The 25,552-nt window shown below is 45.5% G+C and overlaps 1 protein-coding gene across 6 annotated transcripts in view; it reads left to right on the top strand.

The window, feature by feature from the left end:
* Window positions 1–25,552, top strand: part of CEP85 (centrosomal protein 85) — a 79,780-nt gene that overhangs the window by 30,089 nt on the left and 24,139 nt on the right. For 5 of the 6 annotated variants that reach the window (XM_056557442.1, XM_056557436.1, XM_056557438.1 and 2 more), the window contains exons 2-5: window positions 3,010–3,078; window positions 3,176–3,280; window positions 18,140–18,657; window positions 18,741–18,865. In XM_056557442.1, the coding sequence (XP_056413417.1) occupies window positions 3,024–3,078; window positions 3,176–3,280; window positions 18,140–18,657; window positions 18,741–18,865 (803 nt within the window). In that variant the 5' untranslated portion in view covers window positions 3,010–3,023. The remainder of the gene's footprint in view (window positions 1–3,009; window positions 3,079–3,175; window positions 3,281–18,139; window positions 18,658–18,740; window positions 18,866–25,552) is intronic. The other variant, XM_056557441.1, reaches the window with a different exon arrangement.

Below are 25,552 nucleotides of genomic sequence, written 5' to 3'. Positions count from 1 at the left end.
ATACATTTTCTCCTTTTACCCCTTGTAAAAATTCAAAAATTGGGTCTACAAGAACATGTGAGTGTAAAAAATGAAGATTGTAAATTTTCTCCTTCACTTTGCTGCTATTCGTGTGAAACACCTAAAGGGTTAAAACGCTGACTGAATGTCATTTTGAATACTTTGGGGGTGTAGATTTTATAATGGGGTCATTTATGGGGTATTTCTAATATGAAGAACCTTAAAATCCACTTCAAACCTGAACTGGTCCCTGAAAAATATAGAGTTTGAAAATTTTGTGAAAAATCGGAGAATTGCTGCTGAACTTTGAAGCCCTCTGGTGTCTTCCAAAAGAAAAACTCATCAATTTTATGATGCAAACATAAAGTAGACATATTGTATATGTGAATTAAAAAAAATGTATTCGTAATATCCATTTTCCTTACAAGCAGAGAGCTTCAAAGTTAGAAAAATGCTAAATTTTCAAATTTTTCATCAAATTTACGGATTTTTCACCATGAAAGGATGCAAGTATCGACAAAAATTTACCACTATGTTAAAGTAGAATATGTCACGAAAAAACAATCTCGAAATCAGAATGATAACTAAAAGCATTCCAGAGTTATTAACCCCTTAAGGACTCAGGGTTTTTCCGTTTTTGCACTTTCGTTTTTTCCTCCTTACCTTTTAAAAATCATAACCCTTTCAATTTTCCACCTAAAAATCCATATTATGGCTTATTTTTTGCGTCGCCAATTCTACTTTGCAGTGACATTAGTCATTTTACCCAAAAATGCACAGCGAAACGGAAAAAAAAATCATTGTGCGACAAAATCGGAAAAAAACGCCATTTTGTAGCTTTTGGGGGCTTCCGTTTCTACGCAGAGCATATTTCGGTAAAAATTACACCTTATCATTATTCTGTAGGTCCATACGGTTAAAATGATACCCTACTTATATAGGTTTGATTTTGTCGCACTTCTGGAAAAAATCATAACTACATGCAGGAAAATGTATACGTTTAAATATGTCATCTTCTGACCCCTATAACTTTTTTATTTTTCCACGTACGGGGCGGTATGAGGACCCATTTTTTGCACCTTGATCTGAAGTTTTTATCGGTATCATTTTTGTTTTGATCGGACTTTTTGATCACTTTTTATTCATTTTTTAATGTTATAAAAAGTGACCAAAATACGCTTTTTTGGACTTTGGAATTTTTTTGCTCGTACGCCATTGACTGTGCGGTTTAATTAATGATATATTTTTATAGTTCGGACATTTACGCACGCGGCGATACCACATATGTTTATTTATTTTTTTTACACTTTTTTATTTTTTTTATGGGAAAAGGGGGGTGATTCAAACTTTTATTAGGGAAGGGGTGAAATGACCTTTATTAACACTTTTTTTTAACTTTTTTTTTGCAGTGTTATAGGTCCCATAGAGACCTATAACACTGCACACACTGATCTCTCATCCTGATCACAGGCGTGTATTAACACGCCTGTGATCAGCATTATCGGCGCTTGACTGCTCCTGCCTGGATCGGCGATGTGTGGTATTAGCCGCGGGTCCCGGCCGTTGATTAGCGCCGGGACCGACGCGATATGATGCGGGATCGCGGCGCGTTAATGTTTAAAGTGACAGTGGTCAGATGTGCAAAAAACGCTCCGGTCCTTAAGGCCAAAATGGTCTTGGTCCTGAAGGGGTTAAAAAAAAATGTTTTCGTTGGATCTGACTGGTACGCTTTAAGTAGAGCAATATTAGAAAAACTATTTAAATTGGGGATCATTTTAATCGCACTACAGAATAAAGAGAACCTATCATTTTAACCGTAAAGTGCACTGCGTAAAAACACAGTTTTGTTCAAAAAATTGCATTTTGTTCATTCTTTTCCCCAAAAAATACTTTTTTTGCTTTTGCCGTACATTTTATAGTAAAATGAAAGGTGTCATTACAAAGTACAATTGGTCACAGAAAAAAACGAGCCCTCATATGGGCCTGTAGGGGGGGGGGGGGGGAAATTATGGCTCTTAGAAGGCAAGGAGGAGAAAAGGGAAAATGCAATATTGGAATTTTCCTGTGCCCTTAAGGGGTTTAAGTGGGGCCTGGCTTTGAATTTACTTAGGAGAGTCCGGCAGAAGAAACGCAGTTGGTGCCAAGTACCCGCAGGATCACCACATCTCCCCCAGGATCGGCACACCTGAAGCAGGACCAGTACGTAATGCTGGCTGCATTTTTCCCACACTGGCCCATAGTTTAAGGGGGCCAGTTTATTGTACAGGGCGTGATGTTTATTTTTTATTATTGGCATTGAGATTTTAATTTCAGATTACTTTATTTAACAAAAAAAAATTCTCAATTATACAATTTTACAAAAACAATAATAAACATTTTCGGTTTCGGACCAAAATTGCCCTTTCAGTGCATCCCTAACAACTGTAACACAGTTTTACTAAACATGTGCCTCCAGCTGTTGCAAAACAACTCCAAGCATGCCTGGACAGTCAAAGGATGCCTTGGCATTCTGTGAGTTGTAGTTTTGCAAAAGCTGAAGGCAACACTGCTGTAAAAATAAGTCATCCAAACACTGTACCTCCAACTATTCCAAAACTACAAGTCCTATCATTACAGGACTGCCTGAGGATGACACACACATGAATGACACGGAAAGATGTTATACACCATATTTGTCTCTGGTGGTAAAGGCGATCTCCAATTCTCGTGTGTGTATTGTAATTATGTGCAGTTGTCGGGGGACCCAGCAAACCAAATGGTTACCAAGGTTATTCAGCATTGCAAAAGATCAGCTTTTTTTTTTTTTTTTTTTTTTTAAACTGCACCACATTTGTCTGTAGGTTGTGTGTGGTATTGCAGGCAGCTCAGTTCCTTTGATGTAAATGGTGCCAAGTTGTGATACCACACACAACCTGCGGGAAAGTGTGCTGCTGTTATTAGCTCTGTTTATCTATTGCTGGATAACCAAATGAACTTGTTGTAATATCCCATTCATGTTTTCGTCTCCAGCTCTACAGAACACAATGGCTGCTCTGGATAGATACAAAGACTCTGGATTTCAGCAGACCAATGGGACAGGTCAGTGATGCTTTATCTGTACATTCTTTAGTATGACTGTAATGCCCTTTGGGCTTGTCTCTGTAGGCTTATGAAGCATGGTACTATTGTGTTGCAGTGAGTGGACTCAAGCATGGGAGCAGCTCTTCCTACACAGAGTGGCAGACTCCTCAATTATCCGGAAAACCTCTGAGTAGAATTTCTGCTACGGAACATGTTGATGGTGAGTTATAATGTACAAAGTCTAAAAAAGTAATTGAATGTAACAAAACCACTGTCCTTATGTTCTTCTACTTGGCACACTCACCCTCTGCTCGCTATAGAAGAAATGCAAACAGTGGACTTGGCTCAATTATGTGTTACATTAAGCTGCTGCCCAGTTGAATGACTAGGTTTCAGCAACCAAACTGTTCAAACAATCTTTATTCTGTCAAACTTTTATGAACCAAACTACAATGACTATGTAAGGCATCTGTGGAGCCTTCCCTCTTGAAGTACAAGACTTCAAGCAAAAGGTTTTTGGGTTTCTCAGTCTTTTTTTTTTATTTTTATTTTTTTATTTAATTTTTTTCCCCTTCAACCTCTTAAAGGGCAATTAACCAATAAGGCCCTTCCCCTGCAAAGGCTCCAATCTCTATCTCTCTGTCTCTGGCTGTCTGTCTCTGGCTGTCTGTCTCTGGCTGTCTGTCTCTGGCTGTCTGTCTCTGGCTGTCTGTCTCTGGCTGTCTGTCTCTGGCTGTCTGTCTCTGGCTGTCTGTCTCTGGCTGTCTGTCTCTGGCTGTCTGTCTCTGGCTGGCTGGCTGTCTCTGGCTGGCTGTCTCTGGCTGGCTGGCTGTCTCTGGCTGGCTGTCTCTGGCTGGCTGGCTGTCTCTGGCTGGCTGTCTCTGGCTGGCTGGCTGTCTCTGGCTGGCTGGCTGTCTCTGGCTGGCTGGCTGTCTCTGGCTGGCTGGCTGTCTCTGGCTGGCTGGCTGGCTGTCTCTGGCTGGCTGGCTGTCTCTGGCTGGCTGGCTGTCTCTGGCTGGCTGGCTGTCTCTGGCTGGCTGGCTGTCTCTGGCTGGCTGGCTGGCTGTCTCTGGTTGGCTGGCTGGCTGTCTCTGGTTGGCTGGCTGGCTGTCTCTGGTTGGCTGGCTGGCTGTCTCTGGTTGGCTGGCTGGCTGGCTGGCTGGCTGTCTCTGGTTGGCTGGCTGGCTGGCTGTCTCTGGTTGGCTGGCTGGCTGGCTGTCTCTGGTTGGCTGGCTGGCTGGCTGTCTCTGGTTGGCTGGCTGGCTGGCTGTCTCTGGTTGGCTGGCTGGCTGGCTGTCTCTGGTTGGCTGGCTGGCTGTCTCTGGTTGGCTGGCTGGCTGGCTGTCTCTGGTTGGCTGGCTGGCTGGCTGTCTCTGGTTGGCTGGCTGGCTGTCTCTCGCTGGCTGGCTGGCTGTCTCTCGCTGGCTTGCTGGCTGTCTCTCGCTGGCTGGCTGGCTGTCTCTCGCTGGCTGGCTGGCTGTCTCTCGCTGGCTGGCTGGCTGTCTCTCGCTGGCTGGCTGGCTGGCTGGCTCTCGCTGGCTGGCTGGCTGTCTCTCGCTGGCTGGCTGGCTGTCTCTCGCTGGCTGGCTGTCTCTCGCTGGCTGGCTGGCTCTCGCTGGCTGGCTGGCTGGCTCTCGCTGGCTGGCTGGCTCTCGCTGGCTGGCTGGCTGGCTCTCGCTGGCTGGCTGGCTGGCTGGCTCTCGCTGGCTGGCTGGCTGGCTCTCGCTGGCTGGCTGGCTGGCTGGCTCTCGCTGGCTGGCTGGCTGGCTGGCTGGCTCTCGCTGGCTGGCTGGCTGGCTCTCGCTGGCTGGCTGGCTGGCTCTCGCTGGCTGGCTGGCTCTCGCTGGCTGGCTGGCTGGCTGGCTCTGGCTGGCTGGCTGGCTCTCGCTGGCTGGCTGTCTCTCGCTGGCTGGCTGTCTCTCGCTGGCTGGCTGGCTGTCTCTCGCTGGCTGGCTGGCTGTCTCTCGCTGGCTGGCTGGCTGTCTCTCGCTGGCTGTCTCTCGCTGGCTGTCTCTCGCTGGCTGTCTCTCGCTGGCTGTCTCTCGCTGGCTGTCTCTCGCTGGCTGGCTGTCTCTCGCTGGCTGGCTGTCTCTCGCTGGCTGGCTGTCTCTCGCTGGCTGGCTGGCTGGCTGTCTCTCGCTGGCTGGCTGGCTGGCTGTCTCTCGCTGGCTGGCTGGCTGGCTGTCTCTCGCTGGCTGGCTGGCTGGCTGTCTCTCGCTGGCTGGCTGGCTGTCTCTCGCTGGCTGGCTGGCTGTCTCTCGCTGGCTGGCTGGCTGGCTGTCTCTCGCTGGCTGGCTGGCTGTCTCTCGCTGGCTGGCTGGCTGTCTCTCGCTCGCTGGCTGGCTGTCTGTCGCTCGCTCGCTGGCTGGCTGTCTCTCGCTCGCTGGCTGGCTGGCTGTCTCTCGCTCGCTGGCTGGCTGGCTGTCTCTCGCTCGCTGGCTGGCTGTCTCTCTCTCGCTGGCTGGCTGGCTGTCTCTCGCTCGCTGGCTGGCTGGCTGGCTGGCTGGCTCTCGCTGGCTGGCTGGCTGGCTCTCTGGCTCTCGCTGGCTGGCTGGCTGTCTCTCGCTGGCTGGCTGTCTCTCGCTGGCTGGCTGGCTGTCTCTCGCTGGCTGGCTGGCTGTCTCTCGCTGGCTGGCTGTCTCTCGCTGGCTGGCTGGCTGTCTCTCGCTGGCTGGCTGGCTGGCTCTCGCTGGCTGGCTGGCTCTCGCTGGCTGGCTGGCTGGCTGGCTGTCTCTCGCTGGCTGGCTGGCTGTCTCTCGCTGGCTGGCTGGCTGTCTCTCGCTGGCTGGCTGGCTCTCGCTGGCTGGCTGTCTCTGGCTGGCTGGCTGTCTCTGGCTGGCTGGCTGGCTGTCTCTGGCTGGCTGGCTGGCTGTCTCTGGCTGGCTGGCTGGCTGTCTCTGGCTGGCTGGCTGTCTCTCGCTGGCTGGCTGGCTGGCTCTCGCTGGCTGGCTGGCTGGCTCTCGCTGGCTGGCTGTCTCTCGCTGGCTGGCTCGCTGGCTGTCTCTCGCTGGCTGGCTGTCTCTCGCTGGCTGGCTGGCTGGCTCTCGCTGGCTGGCTGGCTGGCTGGCTCTCGCTGGCTGGCTGGCTGGCTGGCTCTCGCTGGCTGGCTCTCGCTGGCTGGCTGGCTGGCTCTCGCTGGCTGGCTGGCTCTCGCTGGCTGGCTCTCGCTGGCTGGCTGGCTCTCGCTGGCTGGCTGGCTGTCTCTCGCTGGCTGGCTGGCTGTCTCTCGCTGGCTGGCTGTCTCTCTCTCTGGCTGGCTGGCTGTCTCTCGCTGGCTGGCTGGCTGTCTCTGGCTGGCTGGCTGTCTCTGGCTGGCTGGCTGGCTGTCTCTCGCTGGCTGGCTGTCTCTCGCTGGCTGGCTGTCTCTCGCTGGCTGGCTGGCTGTCTCTCGCTGGCTGGCTCGCTGGCTGTCTCTCGCTGGCTGGCTCGCTGGCTGTCTCTCGCTGGCTGTCTCTCGCTGGCTGTCTCTCGCTGGCTGTCTCTCGCTGGCTGTCTCTCGCTGGCTGGCTCGCTGGCTGTCTCTCGCTGGCTGTCTCTCGCTGGCTGGCTCGCTGGCTGTCTCTCGCTGGCTGGCTGGCTCTCGCTGGCTGGCTGGCTGGCTCTCGCTGGCTGGCTCTCGCAGGCTGGCTCTCGCTGGCTGGCTGGCTCTCGCTGGCTGGCTGGCTGGCTCTCGCTGGCTGGCTCTCGCTGGCTGGCTGGCTCTCGCTGGCTGGCTCTCGCTGGCTGGCTGTGTGTGTGTGTGTGTGTGTGTGTGTGTCTCGCTTAACCCTTACCCACCCCCATTTGCCAGGGTCGGGGTTTTTGTTTAAAGTCCCATTCAAGTCTATGGGAAATATAACTTCCAAACAGCTGGATATATTTCGATCACACTTGGTCACATGTTACTTATATGTCCACTTAAATTATAGCATAGTTAATTTAACCCTTAACTACCCCCATTTGTGAGGGTCAGGGTTTTTGTTTAAATTCCCATGCAAATCTAGGGGAAATGTATGTTCCCACATATCTTCCATACGGTTGAAGATATTTCAATACCTGGTACACATATTACGGGTCGGGATATGACCAAAGTATATGAGGACGGGATATGAAGGCAAATGCTTCCTCTGTTGATTTTCCTCCAACAAGGAATAGGAAGGAAAAACCGGGCAACTCGGCTAGTATTTAAATGAAAAGGAGGTTTGATTAAAACATAATGTTCACCTACAACTGTGCATATGCACCAAAAAAAAAAAAAAACAAAGTCAATTCTAGATTAAATTCAGTAAATCTTAAGTTTACAAAAAATATATTAAGACACATACTAGGGTGGAGAAAAATACATGTGTATATATACACTGGGATGAAGGTCCTGATACAATGGGCAACTGTTTGTCTGTTCAAAAATGGAGCTACAGAGTGGACAGTCTGAAGAAAAGCACAAGATGCTACAGTAAAATATCATTATAGACCTCAAAGGGCCGAAACCAGCTCTCAAGATACAGTACAAGGAAAACCAGCAAGGTTTAAGTGGTAGTTAAAGTGCAATAGTGCAACCAGGCAAAAGGTTTGCTAGCCTGCAAACAAACTCAGGGCAGATAAGTAAGGAAAGATGTAGCTCAGATTCCTACAGTGATCAGGACTCAACCCAGTTCCACACCAGACCTCCGATGCATTTCGCCTGGAGAGGGTTTATCCAGGAGTGGTGTGGGACTGGTGGAGCACTGCATAGATATATTGAAGAAGAGCCAATAGAAAGAGGGCAAAGCACCTGTACACAACTGTCATCTCACATGTAGGAGGTTACCTCCACGAATCTGATGGCTGGAAGTCATGGTGCGGGTAGGAGTCATGTGATCAATATGTCATGTAATCGCAGGGCAGGCGCATCAACATGCGCTCCCTGGATCATGAACAGACTACGGCTGCGCACAGCCATGAGCGCCGTATGCAGGAGATATACTGGCTCCACCAAAATGGCTGAGCGTAAGCTTCCCCAGACTAATCAAAGATGACACCAATGGTAGCTAGTGCGCATGTCTCTGCGCTCGTGAAAACCAGGGGAATATAGTGGGTATTTTTCTTACTGTAATTCTACTTTCCTCGAGACCTGAAGGCAGCACAGAAGGGTAATTTGGTCTCCAGACCATCCACTAGGACACTGATGGCGAACCTATGGCACGCGTGCCCCGCCGAGCCCCACTGTGGGCATGCGGCCGCAGGCCTCCGTCACATTCCGGACATCCCTGTGTCCCGAAAGGTCATTTTGGGACACAAGGATGTCCCGGTTACCTCTCTGCGGTCCCGTGTTAGCTTTAAAATGCTGGGACCGCCGGAAGGTAGAGCACGCAGGGACATCACTGACCGTAAAGCAGAGTGGAGTATCGGGGAGGACCGAGGATGACGCGCGCATGGTAGGTGACCAGCAGGACGTCATCTTCGGTGTTCCAACACAGACATACAGCCTCCAGCCATACACTGTGTATGGCTGGAGGCTGTATGTCTATTGTGGGGGAACACTGCCTGCGCCTATTGTGGGGGAACACAGTGCCTGCGCCTATTGTGGGGGAACACAGTGCCTGCGCCTATTGTGGGGGAACACAGTGCCTGCGCCTATTGTGGGGGAACACAGTGCCTGCGCCTATTGTGGGGGAACACAGTGCCTGCGCCTATTGTGGGGGAACACAGTGCCTGCGCCTATTGTGGGGGAACACAGTGCCTGCGCCTATTGTGGGGGAACACAGTGCCTGCGCCTATTGTGGGGGAACACAGTGCCTGCGCCTATTGTGGGGGAACACAGTGCCTGCGCCTATTGTGGGGGAACACAGTGCCTGCGCCTATTGTGGGGGAACACAGTGCCTGCGCCTATTGTGGGGGAACACAGTGCCTGCGCCTATTGTGGGGGAACACAGTGCCTGCGCCTATTGTGGGGGAACACAGTGCCTGCGCCTATTGTGGGGGAACACAGTGCCTGCGCCTATTGTGGGGGAACACTGTGCCTGCGCCTATTGTGGGGGAACACTGTGCCTGCGCCTATTGTGGGGGAACACTGTGCCTGCGCCTATTGTGGGGGAACACTGTGCCTGCGCCTATTGTGGGGGAACACTGTGCCTGCGCCTATTGTGGGGGAACACTGTGCCTGCGCCTATTGTGGGGGAACACTGTGCCTGCGCCTATTGTGGGGGAACACTGTGCCTGCGCCTATTGTGGGGGAACACTGTGCCTGCGCCTATTGTGGGGGAACACTGTGCCTGCGCCTACGGTGGGGGAACACTGTGCCTGCGCCTAATGGTGGGGGAACACTGTGCCTGCGCCTAATGGTGGGGGAACACTGTGCCTGCGCCTAATGGTGGGGGAACACTGTGCCTGCGCCTAATGGTGGGGGAACACTGTGCCTGCGCCTAATGGTGGGGGAACACTGTGCCTGCGCCTAATGGTGGGGGAACACTGTGCCTGCGCCTAATGGTGGGGGAACACTGTGCCTGCGCCTAATGGTGGGGGAACACTGTGCCTGCGCCTAATGGTGGGGGAACACTGTGCCTGCGCCTAATGGTGGGGGAACACTGTGCCTGCGCCTAATGGTGGGGGAACACTGTGCCTGCGCCTAATGGTGGGGGAACACTGTGCCTGCGCCTAATGGTGGGGGAACACTGTGCCCGCGCCTAATGGTGGGGGAACACTGTGCCCGCGCCTAATGGTGGGGGAACACTGTGCCCGCGCCTAATGGTGGGGGAACACTGTGCCCGCGCCTAATGGTGGGGGAACACTGTGCCCGCGCCTAATGGGTATTCTGATTTAATTGCTGTGCTGGCACTTTGAGGGGAAAAAAGTTGGCGTGCAGTATGGTTCGGGCACTCAGGCTCAAAAAGATTTGCTATCACTGCACTAGGACCACCCATCTAGAAATGAACATAATTAACTCAAGGCCCAAAGGCCCCATAAAATGACCCCGCAGACTCCTGCACACTTTGTAATAAAATAGACCGACTGAATGCAAAACATAACTTTATTGGGAGGGTATGTGTGCTGCCTTCGGGACTCAAGGAAAGTAGAATTACGGTAAATAAAATACCCACTTTCCTCATCGTCCCTTACGGCAGAACAGAAGGGATATAACATAGAATAAAAAGGGGGGGAATCAATAACTGCGAACTGTGGACAAAACCCTGGTGCTGAAGGCTGGGCTCTTGGTCTGTAGATCCAAATGGTAGTTTCTGGCAATGGTAGATGAGGAGGACCAAGAGGCAGCGTTACAGATTTCCATCAGAGATACTTATTCTCTCTCCTCCCAAGATGTGGAAGTAGATTGCGTAGAATGGGCTTTTAAAGGATGTGGAGGCTCCTTCCCTTTTGAGTAAGCTTCAATAATGATGGTACGGATCCAATGTGCCAATGTATCTTTACAAGCTTTGAACCCTTTCTTGGCGCCTGAGGTCAAGATGAATAGATTTTCTTCCCTCCGGAAGTCATGAGCAAGAGAAAGATAACAAGATAAAGCTCTCTTGACTTCCTCTTCTTCTGAGCTGGGATTAGGATAGATAATGGCGAGAAAGATTCCCTGTTTATATTTGCTGCAGAAGGTATTTTGGGAATAAATGATGGCATAGTCCTAAATCGCACGCCGTCTGGCAGAATATGGTTCTCTTGAAAAAAGAGCTTGGATCTCTCCCAGAAGTAACTGCAACCAAAAAGAGCACCTTCATAGAAAGCCATTTAAAATCAGTTTCATCCAGTGGTTCAAATGAAGGATTAGTTAATGCATTCAATACCAGAGAAAGGTCCCAAGCAACTACTGGTGGACATGTTGCTGGATCCAATATTCTCAAGGCCTTGAAGAATCTTATAATAAGCGGTTGATTATTGAATCTTCCCTGTGTCATGGTATTAATAGCGGTAAGGACTGGTTCACATCACATTTTCTCCCATACGGGAGCGCATACGGCAGGGGGGAGCTGAAACCTCGCCCTCCCATATGCCTTTCTATGCGCTCCCATATGTAATTCATTTCAATGAGCCGGCCGGAGTGAAATGTTCGGTCGGCTCATTTTTGCACTGTATGTGCTTTTTCCCTGGACCTAAAACTGTGGTCAACCACGGTTTTAGGTCCGGTTGTAAAAGTGCATACAGCGCAAAAATTAGCCGACCGAACGTTTCACTCCGGCCGGCTCATTGAAATTAATTACATATGAGAGCGCATAGAAAGGCATACGGGAACGCGAGGTTTCAGCGCTCCCGTATAGGAGAAAACGTGATGTGAACCCAGCCTAAGATGGACTTTTAAGGTATTCGCTTTTAGCCCTTTGTCATGACCCGCCTGTAAAAACTGAAGCACCGAAGATAAACAGAGTTGTAAATTTGATTGGGAAAGCCAGGCTTGAAACTTCTTCCATAATCTGGAATATATAATGTTTGTTGAGGACTTCCTGGATGATGATGATGTTTTCACAACTTTGTCTGATAATCCCAGTTGTTTGAACCTCCCCTTCAGGAACCATGCCGTCAAATGAAGACATTCCGGCTGAGGATGAATGAACCCCATCTGCAGTAGTAGATCTGGTGCTGCTGGAAATTTCAATAAGTTGCCTTCTGACAGATGCAATACAATAGGAAACCAAGCCCTCTGGGGCCAAAAAGGAGTCACTAGGATTACTGAAGGAGATTCTGCCATAATCTTGCTAAGCACCCTGGGTAGAATAGGGAGTGGAGGATAGAGGTACACAAATCTCTTGTTCCAGGGTAAAGAGAATGCGTCTAGAACATGTTTCCTGAGAGACCTGAATCTTGCTAACTTACGATTTTCCCTGGTGGCCATCAGATCCAATTCTGGAACTCTCCATTTCTCTGTAAGAATCATGAAGTATTTTACATTCAGGGACCATTCTCCTGATTGGAGAATCTGACGACTCAACAGATCTGATTGCCTTCAGTTCCCTGAAGTGTGAGGATTTCCTCATCACACTGGGAGCCCAGACACCTTGAATCCATGTCTGTCCAGAATGAGCACCCCAACCCGAGGCGTCCGTTTTGATCACCACTTGATTGTTGTATATGAAGCTTCTTCCTCCCTCTAGGTTTAACTTGATGGTCCACCATGAGGGTGCGTTCACACATGCGTATTTTTGCTGCAGATCTGCTTTAGAAGATTTTGCTGCCCATTGACTTCAAAATCTGCAGCAGTAAATATGCGTGTGTGAATTTACCCTAAAACATTGCTCCAGACTTTGAGAGAGGTGTTTACATAAGATTCCAGGAGACGAAGCTGTGGCTTGGACCAGAGAATTTCCTGTTGTAGACTCCTGAAATGGGCTTTTGCCCAAGGAACTGCTTCCATTGTGGCTGTCAGGAGGCCAAGAATGCTCATTGCCCTCCTGATGGTTATCCTTGGAGTGTGGTATAGATTCCAGGTGGTATTCCTTTTTATCTGAATAATCTTCCGAGTTGGTAAAAAAAAAAATCTTCATTACTTGGGGATCTATTAGCCCAAGAAACTGAATCCGCAGAGTTCGAGATAGTTCTGACTTCTGGTGATTTATGATAAACCCCACATTCTGCAGCAGCTCAACACAGGACAGAAGATGACTTCTTAGGACTTCTGAGGTACTGCAATGATTTACCAGTCGTCCAAGTAGGGTATGACTCTTATGCATTGGAGACGTAGTGCAGTGACTAGTATAATAACCACCTTCGGGAAGATTCTGGGAGCAGGAGACTGGCCGAACGGTAGAGCACAAAATTGGCAATGAAAATGATTTTCTGAGGCTACTGCCGCTCTGTACTTCCTGCCCTCTCTTTTGATGGGAATGTGTAAGTAGGCATCTTTTAGGTCGAGTGATGCAATGACCTCTCCAGGTTGAACGACACTGTACACGGACCTGATGCAGTCCATTCTGAATCTTGTCTTGAGCATGTGTTTGTTCAGAAACTGCAGAATGATGATTAAACACCATTTTTGATACGGCTTTGGTACAGAAAGGATGCAGGAATGTACTCCCAGAAATTCTCCTGATATCACAGGTTCGAGAGCTTCTTTTGCAATTAATTCTGTGAGCAAGGAGAGAACCAGCTGATATTTGTCTTGATTGACAAAAAAATTGTTCCTTGGTAGGTGATGACATTCCAAGGCATATCCCGTTCAGAGAATGCTTAAAACCCAAGCCTAGGAAGTAATCTTCTCCCATTCGCCTGCAAATTCTAGTAGCCTTTCACCTACCGGAACAGAACTTCTGGCGTCAAAATTCTGACTTTTTGGCAGAAGGACCCGTAGGCTTCTTTTTTCCCTTATACTGAAATCTGGACTGGAAAATTCCCTTTCCCCCTTTGGTTACTCATCCCTTTTAAAGGGCTTCCAAAAGGAATGAGGTAAGATTAGAACTTTGTCCTTCTTATTCTTTCAGGACTCTGTCAAGTTGTTTGCTGATCAATCTTCCTGGCTCAGGGGAAAGCACAAAAATGTGTCTTGGAAGATGCATCCCCCCCCCCCCGACCACGATCTAAGCCAGACAGCTCTGCGTACCGAACTTGCCACCGCCATAGATTTTGATGCAATTTTTAGAACATCTAGGGAGAAATCACACACAAAAAATCAGCCGCATACTTCAGTGAGGAAAGATGCTCTTTCAGACGATGTCTGGATACTCCATCCTGCATGTCACGTGATAGCTGACTTGACCATAATCTCATGGCTCTCATGGATTTTTACAAGTGGTACTAGGAAAAAAGCCCCCCATAATTAGTAACACCATTTCTTCTGAGTATATAAATACCCCATGTGTGGATGTCAAGTGCTCTGCTGGTGCACTACAGGGCTCAGAAGAGAGAGCGCCATTGGGCTTTTGGAGAGGGCATTTGGCTGGAATTGAAGGCCATGTGCGTTTACAAAGACCCCATGATGCCAGAACAGTGGAACCCGTCCCCCCCCCCCCCACACACACATTTGACCCCATTTTGGAAACTACACCCCCCCACGGAATGTAATAAGGTGTACAACTGAGCCTTTACACCCCACAGGTGTCTGACAGATTTTTGGAACAGTGGTCCGTGAAAAAGAAAAATTATTTTTCATTTGCATAGCCCACTGTTCCAAAGATCTGTCAAACGCCAGTGGGGTGTAAATGCTCACTGCACCCCTTGTTGCATTCCGTAAGAGGTGTAGTTTCCTAAATAGGGTCACGTGGGGGGGGGGGGTCCACTGTTCTGGCACCATGGGGGCTTTGTAAAACGCACATGGCCCCCGACTTGAATTCCAGCCAAATTCTCTCTCCAACAGCCCAATGAGAGCTCCTCTTCTGAGCATTGTAATTCGCCCACAGAGCACTTTACATCCACACATGGAATATTTCCAAACTCAGAAGAAACAAGGTTACAAATGTTTGGGGGCACTTTCTCCTATTACCTCCTTGTAAAAATTCTAATTTACAATTTTAACAAGGGGTACAGGCTCACTGTACCCCTTGTTACGTTCCTTGAGGGGAGTAGGTTTCAAAATAGTATGCCATGTGTGTTTGTCATACACATATGAGATATTTCCTTACTCGAAAGAAATTGAGTTACAAATTTCGGGGGGCTTTTTCTCCTAAATTCAAAAACTGGGTCTACAAGAACATGCGAGTCTAAAAATTTATTAATTTTCTTCTTCACTTTGCTATTCCTGTGAAACGCCTAAAGGGTTAACACACTTTCTGAATGTCATTTTGAATACTTTGAGGGGTGCAGTTTTTATAGTGGGGTCATTTATGGGGTATTTCTAATATGAAGGCCCTTTAAATCCACTTCAAAACTGAACTGGTCCCTGAGAAATTCAAATTTTTTAAAATTTTGTGAAAAATTAGAAAATTCCTGCTGAACTTTGAAGCCCTCTAATGTCTTCAAAAAGTAAAAACATGTCAACTTTATGATACAAACAAAAAGTAGACATATTGTATATGTGAATCAATATATCATTTATTTGGTATGTCTATTTTCCTTACAAGCAGAGAGCTTCAAAGTTAGAAAAAATGCAAAATTTTCAAATTTTTCATGAAATTTTGAAACCTTTCATCAAGAAATGATGTAAGTATAGTCCAAAATTTACCACTAGGATAAATTAGAATATGTCACGAAAAAACAGTCTCTGAATTAAATTCATAAGTAAAAGCATCCCAGAGTTATTAATGCTTAAAGGGACAGTGGTCAGATGTGCAAAAACAAAAAAAAACACTCTGGTCCTTAAGGGGAAAATGGGCTTGGTCCTTAAGGGGTTAAGGAAGACATATTTCCATGCAACCTCTTAAGCAATGTATCTTTTTTATTTTTTTATTTTATTTTTTTCAATATCCATGAAGTCCTTCAAATGAAGTCATCAGCTGGAAAAAAAAAGACCTTTTTGGAAACTCTAGCGACTGCCCGATCCACTTTAGATGGCTCTTCCCAATCTTTTGAAAACCGCAGGATCTAGCTTGTACATCCTCCTTAATCTTGAACCCATATCAAGCCGCTTGTCTGGTTTCTTCCATTCTTTGTCCATAATGCTCTGTAGAACATGATTTCCTGGAAGAAACCTAGACTTTTCTTAGGAAAATACGTTTATCTTTCTCCTGTACATCACGTTCATGCTTCCCAGATTCCATGCTCAATTAATCAGCCATTTTAGATTTTAAATAGGTAATAATCTTCCTGATTACCAGATACCTGATCAGAGTTGGAGGAAGAGCTGGAGGAAGAAGAGGAAGATGACCTGTCCCTATTGTAATGTTTCCTCTTTCTTTCATAAGAATTAGCAGAACTGTCAGAAGATGGTACATTTTATATTTTTTCTGAGAACAAACTGGCATAGAGTCAGAAGAAGAGGCGGAAGAAGATCTTTCTCTCTTATAGCGATGCTTTTTAGAGCTGGATGGCCCCGGCTCAGACATACGTTCACGCATTCAACTGAAAAAAAAATCTCTAGCTTAATCTTCAAAACCACCTCTGTCAGGGGGAGAACATGAATCACAGGTGTCAGATGAACATCCATCCCCCAGATGTTGTAGACAACTGATGCCCTTTTAGTTTTATTAGCTATAGGAGATTGAGGCTTCACATTTTTGGCACAATAGTCTGTCATCAAAGGGAAAATCATCAGGCAAGGGTTCATTCCAGAAAACGCAGCATTTGTGCTTGGATTTGCATTTCTTCTTCCTGCCAGATCCGGACATCTGCAGTACAAGATGAAGAAAGTCAGGCTGCAGAACAGCAGCATAATAACTTTACCCCAAGTCAAGAATATAATTATTTACCTTATTAGACCGAGAGTTTGGCTGCCCAGCAATAGGCCGAACACATCACCCTCCCATTCTAATAAAGTATTTCCCGCCGGCACCCCGCATCGCTGCCCGGAGTGACGTCAGAAGCGCGCACCCCAGTCACCCACAGGCAAACTGCTGTAGGTGCGCGCATGCAGGAGAGAACAGACACAGAGGACCAAAGCCTGGCAAAAGAACGGGGACATAAGCAAGTAAGTACAACTACCGGAACATGTCACGGAGTATAAGAATTAAAAAGCACTTAACCTGATAAGGCCCCCAGAAGTACAGCCATCACTGCTGTGGGCAGACAGGCCGGGATACTTCACCGGCACCTCAAAACATCAGGACTCCGCACTGGTATACATATGGCTTGCCACAGAACCGTACTGGCGCATAAAAGGCAGGTAATCTTTGGAGACCAGGAAACCACACTGGTAATTCTCCCATAATTAAGCTAGGACCCTGCACTGCCTTGCCACCCACCCGTGCAGCATAAGGGCAAAACTGGGACCCTGCATCGGCAATACAGGGAGAGCCATGACCTGCACTGGCAACATACTCACGGAACTAATTGCAGCCAGGACCCCGCAATTCTGGTATGACAGAATATTCAAATGATGGGCAGAACAGTGAGGACCAAAAACATGTGTGCTGGAGTCTGCGGGGTCATTATATGGGGCCTTTGGGCTTAGAGTTAATTAATGAATTCATTATGTTAATTTCTGGATGGGTGGTCTGGAGACCAAATTACCCTTCTGTGCTGCCTTAAGGGACGATGAGGAAATCGTGGCTTCTTACTAATAGCTGCGGATGTGCGGTCACTTCCAGACTTAGACAATCAGCCAGTGGAGGATATATAGAGAGAGAGAGAGAGAGATATATATATATATCTCTCTCTATATATATATATATATATATAATCTATCCTGAACATAATAATAATTTAATATATAAATAAAATCACAGAGAACAAATACGTTTATGGATCAAAAATATATATTTTATTGATACACCTAAGAATAAAAGAATAGGCAATATTAAAATTAGACAAAATATTGGTGATGTCCGCAGTGGACCAGAACTACAAGTGGTGAGTAAAGTGCATAAAACAAGAGAAGGCATGTTATGATCCCCCTTTATAAATGTGGGTCATAAGCCACAAAGTAAACACAATCCAAGTGAACAAATAGTCAGAAGAATACCAGAAATATCCAAATAAGCTGTAAACGAACATAAATCCCCACCGCTTGTAGTTCTTGTCCACTGAGGACACATACAGAGGTGTCAGCAGAGAGCACTTGTGGTCAGGCAGAAAGGAAATTCAAAAAGAACTTCCAGTGTATCATACAGCAGCGGATAGGAACTGAAAGGATTGGGATTTTTTAATTGAAGTCATTTGCAAATCTGTTTAACTTTCCCCTTTTAACCTCCTCCTTTTTTCACTTTTGCTTTTTCCTCCTCGCCTTCTAATAGCCATAACACTTTTTGTTTTCCACCTACAGACCCAATGAGAGCTTTTTTGTTTTTGTACTTTGTAATGACGTCACTCATTTTACTAAAGAATCTACAGTAAAACCAAAAAATAATTTGTGGGGCAAAATTTTTAAAAAGTAACACCATTATATGCAACTTTTTGGGGGCTTCCGTTACTACTTCGAATCATGGAAATATCAGACATTTTAATCAATAAATGACAAGTTATACTGGACCCTCCGCAATCAGCTACTTATCACCCATCCTGTAGATAGGGGATAAATAAATTTTTGCTGAAGTTTTCCGTTCATTTTGTTCAAATTTTTTGTTTGTTTTTTGTGATTGATGTATTTATTTTTTTGTAGACTTTTGCAATGCCAGTGGTAGTACAACATTCCAGCCAATCAGAAGCCATGTCACTATTCCAACAGCACACGTTGTGCCTTCTACCATGGCAACGTCTTCATGTATTGCAAGAATATATGGCCGAACCAGCCCTTCCACAGAATCTGCTGTACATGGCTTTCCCTTTGTGTCCTCTGCAGACCGTTCCACAGTTGAAGACACTAGAAAGTTTGAAATGCCTAATATTGAACCTACCATGAACCAGTCTGCTTTGTTAAATACCCTTGGCACAGATGGTAGAACTGACTTTCCTACAGCAATTATCAATAGAGATGTGGAGCCGTACAAGGCTCTTCCCGAAAGCAAGGAAATTGGACGTGTGGAGCTAGCTCATAGACCTGCATACCACTCTTCACATCTACAAAGTCAGGTCTGGCGGCCAGATTCCTATAGTACCCAGCCAGCAGCAGAATATGGCTCATGGAAGCAGCAACAACAGTATGCAGATCATTTACGAATGAAGATGGAGAAACTGCAGGTAACGCCAATGTATATATCTTCCATCTCTGTACCTATATCTCTTCCTGTATGTCTCACTGTAGCATATGTAATGTATTTCAGATTGTTAGAGACTATTCTACAGCACCAACATACGCTGCTGGACTTCATACGATCCCAAATGAGTGGGAGCGAGTTGTTAAAGCTAGTGACAACATTCTTCTTGAAAAGGAGATGATGATAGAACGGTAAGATGGGGCATTGTGTGGGAGGTATGACATACTAGGCTATAGTTTATGCACCAAACATTATTGAAAAATGACCAAGCCATATATAAGCTGTACAGTTTCTGGACAAGTAAATCTCTCAAGGAGAATCCGAGGGTGAGGCTTGGTTCACATCACGTTTTGTCCCATACGGGAGAGCATATGGCAGGGGGGAGCTAAAAACATGCGCTCTCGTATGCCTTCGTATTCGCTCCCATAATGTAATTCATTTCAATGAGCCAACCGGAGTGAAACGTTCTGTACGGTCGGCTCATTTTTGCGCCATATGCGCTTTTTTATGCCCGGTTGTAAAAGCGCATATGGCGCAAAAATGAGCCGACCGAACATTTCACTCTGTTCGGCTCATTGAAATGAATTGCATACGGGAGCGCATGTTTTTAGCTCCCCCTGCCGTATGCGCTCCCGTATGGGACAAAACGTGATGTGAACCCAGCCTTACAGAGAATCAGCTAGTGCATATATAGCTGCACTCTTATCACTTAAATCAAATAAGATAAGATACCACCTATATTTGCTAATAACCAGCAATGCCATATAGGATAGTGATATTGTTAAATAGGTTTGCCCGTAACAGAAGAACATCTATCCCCATTCAAATACTAGGTTATTGGTATAATTTTTCTATTTGTATGCAGTTCTATTGACATATATTAAAACTCAACGTGTGTGTATGTAAGTTCCTCAAAAACTTTCACACGGCTAAAGATATTAACATGAAACTTGGCACACATGTTACTTATATGTCAACAACAAACATAGGATAGGTGATTTAACCCTTACTCACCCCCATTTGCCAGGGGCGGGGTTTGTTTTAAGTCCCATGCAAGTCAATGGGAAATATATGTTACTGCATAACTTCTAAACGGCTGGAGATATTTCGATAATACTTGGTCACATGTTACTTATATGTCCACTTAAAATATAGGTTAGTTAATTTAACCCTTAACTACACCCATTTGTGAGGGTCAGGGTTTTTGTTTAAAGTCCCATGCAAATCAATGGGAAATGTATGTTCCCATATAATTTCGGTACGGCTGGAGCTATTTCAATACCTGGTACACATTACGGGTCGGGATGGGAGGTCGGGTACTCAGCTAGTTTGAAATATATATGAAAATTTGACAGATGAACAATTTTACCTCATACTATTGTAAAGGGGGAGCTCTGGTTTTACCTTTTGTTTTTGTTTTTTTTTTTTTTGGTAAATTGTCACAAGTTTTTGCACAATGTGTGATTTGCGCAAAAGTTTAGCGACTTTTTCAGTTTAGAATGTATTGTGGCATGGTGAACTCTTTGCAGTAGTCAGTGACTTATAATTTGTGACAATGTTAAAAAGACTCAATTATGATTTTTATTTTTTTTATTTTTTTGTTTTTAAACCTACTTAGATCTACACTATTTAGCTATCTATAAAGAACATGCACCTTTATGATAAATATAGGGGAAGTATATATGACATACACCCCAGACAAACGGGTAAAAATGACTTGTTTTAACAGACAATGATACATTTCCTCCCCTTGTCCTTAAATTGAGATTCCAGGTGTGTGAACCATAATAAGGGACACCTAAAATGAGGACTTGGTTCCAAAGCGCTTCCCCTCCAATAAGTGAATGGTATGCCAAGGCAGAAGGATTTCTTAGTATAGGAATTTATTGCAACAATTAGTTTCGAGCCTTGTGCAAGGCTCTTCTTCAGGCATATAAAATACAATGCAAACACTCGTGGTTAAAAAGCCCGGGCTCACTCTGCATCCGGGTAAAAGGTCATCACATTAAACATATTAAAACATCATAAAAGCAGAAAACCAGGGGGGGAAATAATAAATATATACACACTCTCAAAAAAACATGTGAGCAGAACATTATAAGATATGTGCCAGAGGACTGTTTTAGGCTCCTGGATGGGCTGCTTGTCACGGAGCTGTAAGTTGCTACTGCGCCTGCGCTACTGTGTAGCGATTTGTAAAACATCATAAAAGCAGAAATCCAGGAGGAAAAATTAATATATATACACTCTCAAAAAAAAACTGTGAGCAGAACCACTATAATATATATTGGAGTACCAGAGGACTATTTTAGCGGTGCTGGAGGCTCCTGGATGGATTGCTTGTCACGGAGCTGTAAGTTGCTACTGCGCCTGCGCTACTATGTAGCGATTTGTAAACAAAGGAGGAGCACCAAAAAGCGCTACCACATGGCTCCAATTCACTAGAGCGCATGCGCTACTATGTAACAGTTTGTTGTGATGCTTAGACAAAGTAGCCGTTCACCACGTTGTCTTTACTCAATGAAGTGTTCAAAGGAGAGTTGAATCTAGCTTGTTACTATGTAGCCACATTGATTCAGCTAGATTCAACTCTCCTTTGAACACTTCATTGACTAAAGACAACGTGGTGAACGGCTACTTTGTCTAAGCATCACAACAAACTTACATAGTAGCGCATGCGCTCTAGTGAATTGGAGCCATGTGCTAGCGCTTTTTGGTGCTCCTCCGTTGTTTACAAATCGCTACATAGTAGCGCAGGCGCAGTAGCAACTTACAGCTCCGTGACAAGCAATCTATCCAGGAGCCTCCAGCGCCGCTAAAATAGTCCTCTGGTACTCCAATATATATATATTATAGTGGTTCTGCTCACAGGTTTTTTTGAGAGTGTATATATAAATTTTTCCTCCTGGTTTTCTGCTTTTATGATGTTTTACAAATCGCTACACAGTAGTGCAGGCGCAGTAGCAACTTACAGCTCCGTGACAAGCAGCCCATCCAGGAGCCTTCAGCGCTGCTAAAACAGTCCTCTGGCATATATATCTTATAATGGTTCTGCTCACATGTTTTTTTGAGTGTGTGTATATATTTATTATTTTTTCCCCCTGGTTTTCTGCTTTTATGATGTTTTAATATGTTTAATGGGATGACCTTTTACCCGGATGCAGAGTGAGCCCAGGCTTTTTAACCACGAGTGTTTGCATTGTATTTTATATGCTTGAAGAAGAGCCTTGCACAAGGCTGAAAACTAATTGTTGCAATAAATTCCTATACTAAGAAATCCTTCTGCCTTGGCATACCATTCACTTATTGGAGGGGAAGCGCTTTGGAACCAAGTCCTCATTTTGTGTGTCCCATATTATGGTTCACACACCTGGAATCTAACTACAAGTACTGAGTGTCTAGTACACTCAGGGGATCCTGGAGCTGCTGACCTCACGCCGACTAAGCGATATTACACGCCAACGTAGGTGTTGTGCCCTCAGCACAATACCCTTTGGTAAGCCTAACATTTGTTTTCTCAAGGGGCTTACCTATCGTAACATACCACACTAGGAGCGCATCTCTCTCTTTTTTTTTTTTTTTCTTCTCCTTTTTATATTATCCTTAAATGGACAGTTTTTATATGTTGTACATCTTGGCAAAACATTAACCTTTCAAATATACTTCATAAGAAAATGTAATTTCCTCCTGTGTCTGATGGTACTCCTGTGCTCTCTCCTGTCTGATAGCACTCCTCTGTGCTCGCTCTCTCCTGTCTGATAGCACTCCTCTGTCTCTCTCTCTCTGTGTCTGTCTCTCTCTCTCTCTGTGTCTCTCTCTCTCTCTGTGTCTCTCTCTCTCTCTCTCTGTGTCTCTCTCTCTCTCTCTCTGTGTCTCTCTCTCTCTCTCTCTCTCTCTGTGTCTCTCTCTCTCTCTCTCTCTGTGTCTCTCTCTCTCTCTCTGTGTCTCTCTCTCTCTCTCTCTCTCTCTCTCTCTGTGTCTCTCTCTGTGTCTCTGTGTCTCTCTCTGTGTCTCTCTCTCTCTCTGTGTCTCTCTCTCTCTCTGTGTCTCTCTCTCTCTCTGTGTCTCTCTCTCTCTCTGTGTCTCTCTCTCTCTGTGTGTCTCTCTCTCTCTGTGTGTCTCTCTCTCTCTGTGTGTCTCTCTCTCTCTGTGTGTCTCTCTCTCTCTGTGTCTCTCTCTCTCTCTCTCTCTCTGTGTCTCTCTCTCTCTCTCTCTCTCTCTCTGTGTCTCTCTCTCTCTCTCTCTCTCTCTCTCTGTGTCTCTCTCTCTCTCTCTCTCTGTGTCTCTCTCTCTCTCTCTCTCTCTCTGTGTCTCTCTCTCTCTCTCTCTCTCTCTGTGTCTCTCTCTCTCTCTCTCTCTCTCTCTCTCTCTGTGTCTCTCTCTCTCTCTCTCTCTGTGTCTCTCTCTCTCTCTCTCTCTGTGTCTCTCTCTCTCTCTCTCTGTGTCTCTCTCTCTCTCTCTCTCTGTGTCTCTCTCTCTCTCTCTCTGTGTCTCTCTCTCTCTCTCTCTGTGTCTCTCTCTCTCTCTCTGTGTGTCTCTCTCTCTCTCTGTGTGTCTCTCTCTGTCTCTGTGTCTCTCTCTGTCTCCCTCTCTCTGTCTCCCTCTCTCTGTCTCCCTCTCTCTGTCTCCCTCTCTCTGTCTCCCTCTCTCTGTCTCCCACTCTCTGTCTCCCACTCTCTGTCTCCCCCTCTCTCTGTCTCCCCCTCTCTCTGTCTCCCCCTCTCTCTGTCTCCCCCTCTCTCTGTCTCCCCCTCTCTCTGTCTCCCCCTCTCTCTGTCTCCCCCTCTCTCTGTCTCCCCCTCTCTCTGTCTCCCCCTCTCTCTGTCTCCCCCTCTCTGTCTCCCCCTCTCTCTGTCTCCCCCTCTCTCTGTCTCCCCCTCTCTCTGTCTCCCCCTCTCTCTGTCTCCCCCTCTCTCTGTCTCCCCCTCTCTCTGTCTCTCCCTCTCTCTGTCTCTCCCTCCCTCTCTCCCTCCCTCTCTCCCTCCCTCCCTCTCCCTGCTTGAGCTTTGACAAAACCATGATTTTATAAGCTATGACTTCTATAAAAAAAAAAACTTCTTATGAAGTATATTAGAAAGGTTAATTTTTTATTAAAATGTATAACATATAAAACATTATTGTATGTGACCGTGCCCATTTAAATGTGTTGCTTGATCAGTGTAAGGGAAGTTGTATTATCATTAGAAGATTCAACTAAATGATGTCTCTCCGTAGAGAAGACTGCACCATTGTAATTAAAGAGTTTTTCCCATCTTATAACGTGATGGCATGTCACTAAAGGGGCATTCACATCATATGTTTTGTTACTATGGGAACCGGATTGGGGGGGAGAGAAAACGGTGCGCTCCCATATCCCAGCCGGACCTGGCCCGTAACTAATTCATTTCAATGTGCTGACCGGAGTCAAACGGTGACTCCAGTCGGCTCATTTTTGCCCCGTATGTGGTTTTCTGACCGGACCTTAAACCGTGGTATGGCTGCACTCAGATCTCGTTTTTGCAATACGGTTCCCATATCCGGTTTCAGGGAAAAATGTATGGAACCGTATTGCAAACTGTATGTATAGACATTTTATAGAAAACACGTATGCCAACTGTAGCATCCGGTTGTGTAAGTTTTGCATCACTTACGGTTTTATCTGTTTTTTTTCCCAGTCTCCAAAGCTGTAGTCTACTATGGTTTTATGTCTGGGTGAAAAACGGATACAACCAGTATACATTTTTTTTTTTTTTTTTTTTAAATGGTGGTCTATGGGAACCGTACTGAAGCATATGTGCATCCGGTTCCATCCGGTCTGCACAATACGGTTTTGAACTTTTGGTGTGCAGTGCACACCAAAAGTTCTTCCCACAAATAGAACAAGAAGAACTTTATTTAATCAAGGACAAACCTAAAACTGTATCCGTTTTTTTTGTTTTTTTTCAAAAAACTTATTAAACTGTCTGCAACTGGACTTCCGTTTTCAAACCGTATACGATTTCAAACCATAGAGAGGTCTATACGGTTGTACACAGTTGTATATGGTTCTGTCCAGTTTTGAGACATACGTTTTAGTTTTTTTTCTTACAAAAAACCTGATACGGGAACCGTATTGCAAAAACGAGATGTGAATGCAGCCTATGCCGCGGTTTTAGGTCTGGTCAGAAAACCGGATACGGAGCAAAAATGAGCCAACCGGAGTCACTGTTTGACGCCGATCGGCTCATTAAAGTGAATGGATTTCGGCGCTGGGGTATGGGAGTGCCCGGTTTTCCCCTCCCCCCAGCCGGATCCAGCAACCGTAATGTGAATGGAGCCTAAGATATGCCATCACTTTCTTTATGTTGGGATTTAACCTCTGAAAACCCCATTTATCCAGCACCAGGATCCTATTTTTGTGTTTTTTCCTCTCCTGCACAGCATATAACTTTGTCCTCCAGCATCTTTGTGAAAATATTTGCTGCTGTTGAATTTACTTATATTTTTTGCACTAAAGGATGTTTATCTCGAAGATTGAAAGAAAATCAAACAAATATGTTGGTAAAACATTTAGTTTTTTGACATTGAATCTTTGGAGGGGACAACTGAGTTTTCATAACTTCAACTAAAGTATCTGTAAAATTTAAATATATAAATATAATTTATATATAATATATATATATATATATATATATATATATATATATATATATATATATATATATTTATATTTATATATATATTTATATATATATTTATATATATATATATATTTATATATTTATATATATTTATATTTATATATATTTATATATATATTTATATTTATATATATTTATATTTATATATATTTATATATATATATATATATATTTATATATATATTTATATATATATTTATATATATATTTATATATATA

This window comes from Hyla sarda, chromosome 2 (genome assembly GCF_029499605.1).
Source record: "Hyla sarda isolate aHylSar1 chromosome 2, aHylSar1.hap1, whole genome shotgun sequence".
NCBI lineage: Eukaryota > Metazoa > Chordata > Amphibia > Anura > Hylidae > Hyla > Hyla sarda.
Note: the sequence above shows the minus strand (reverse complement) of the source record. Positions and strands in the feature narration are given on the sequence as shown.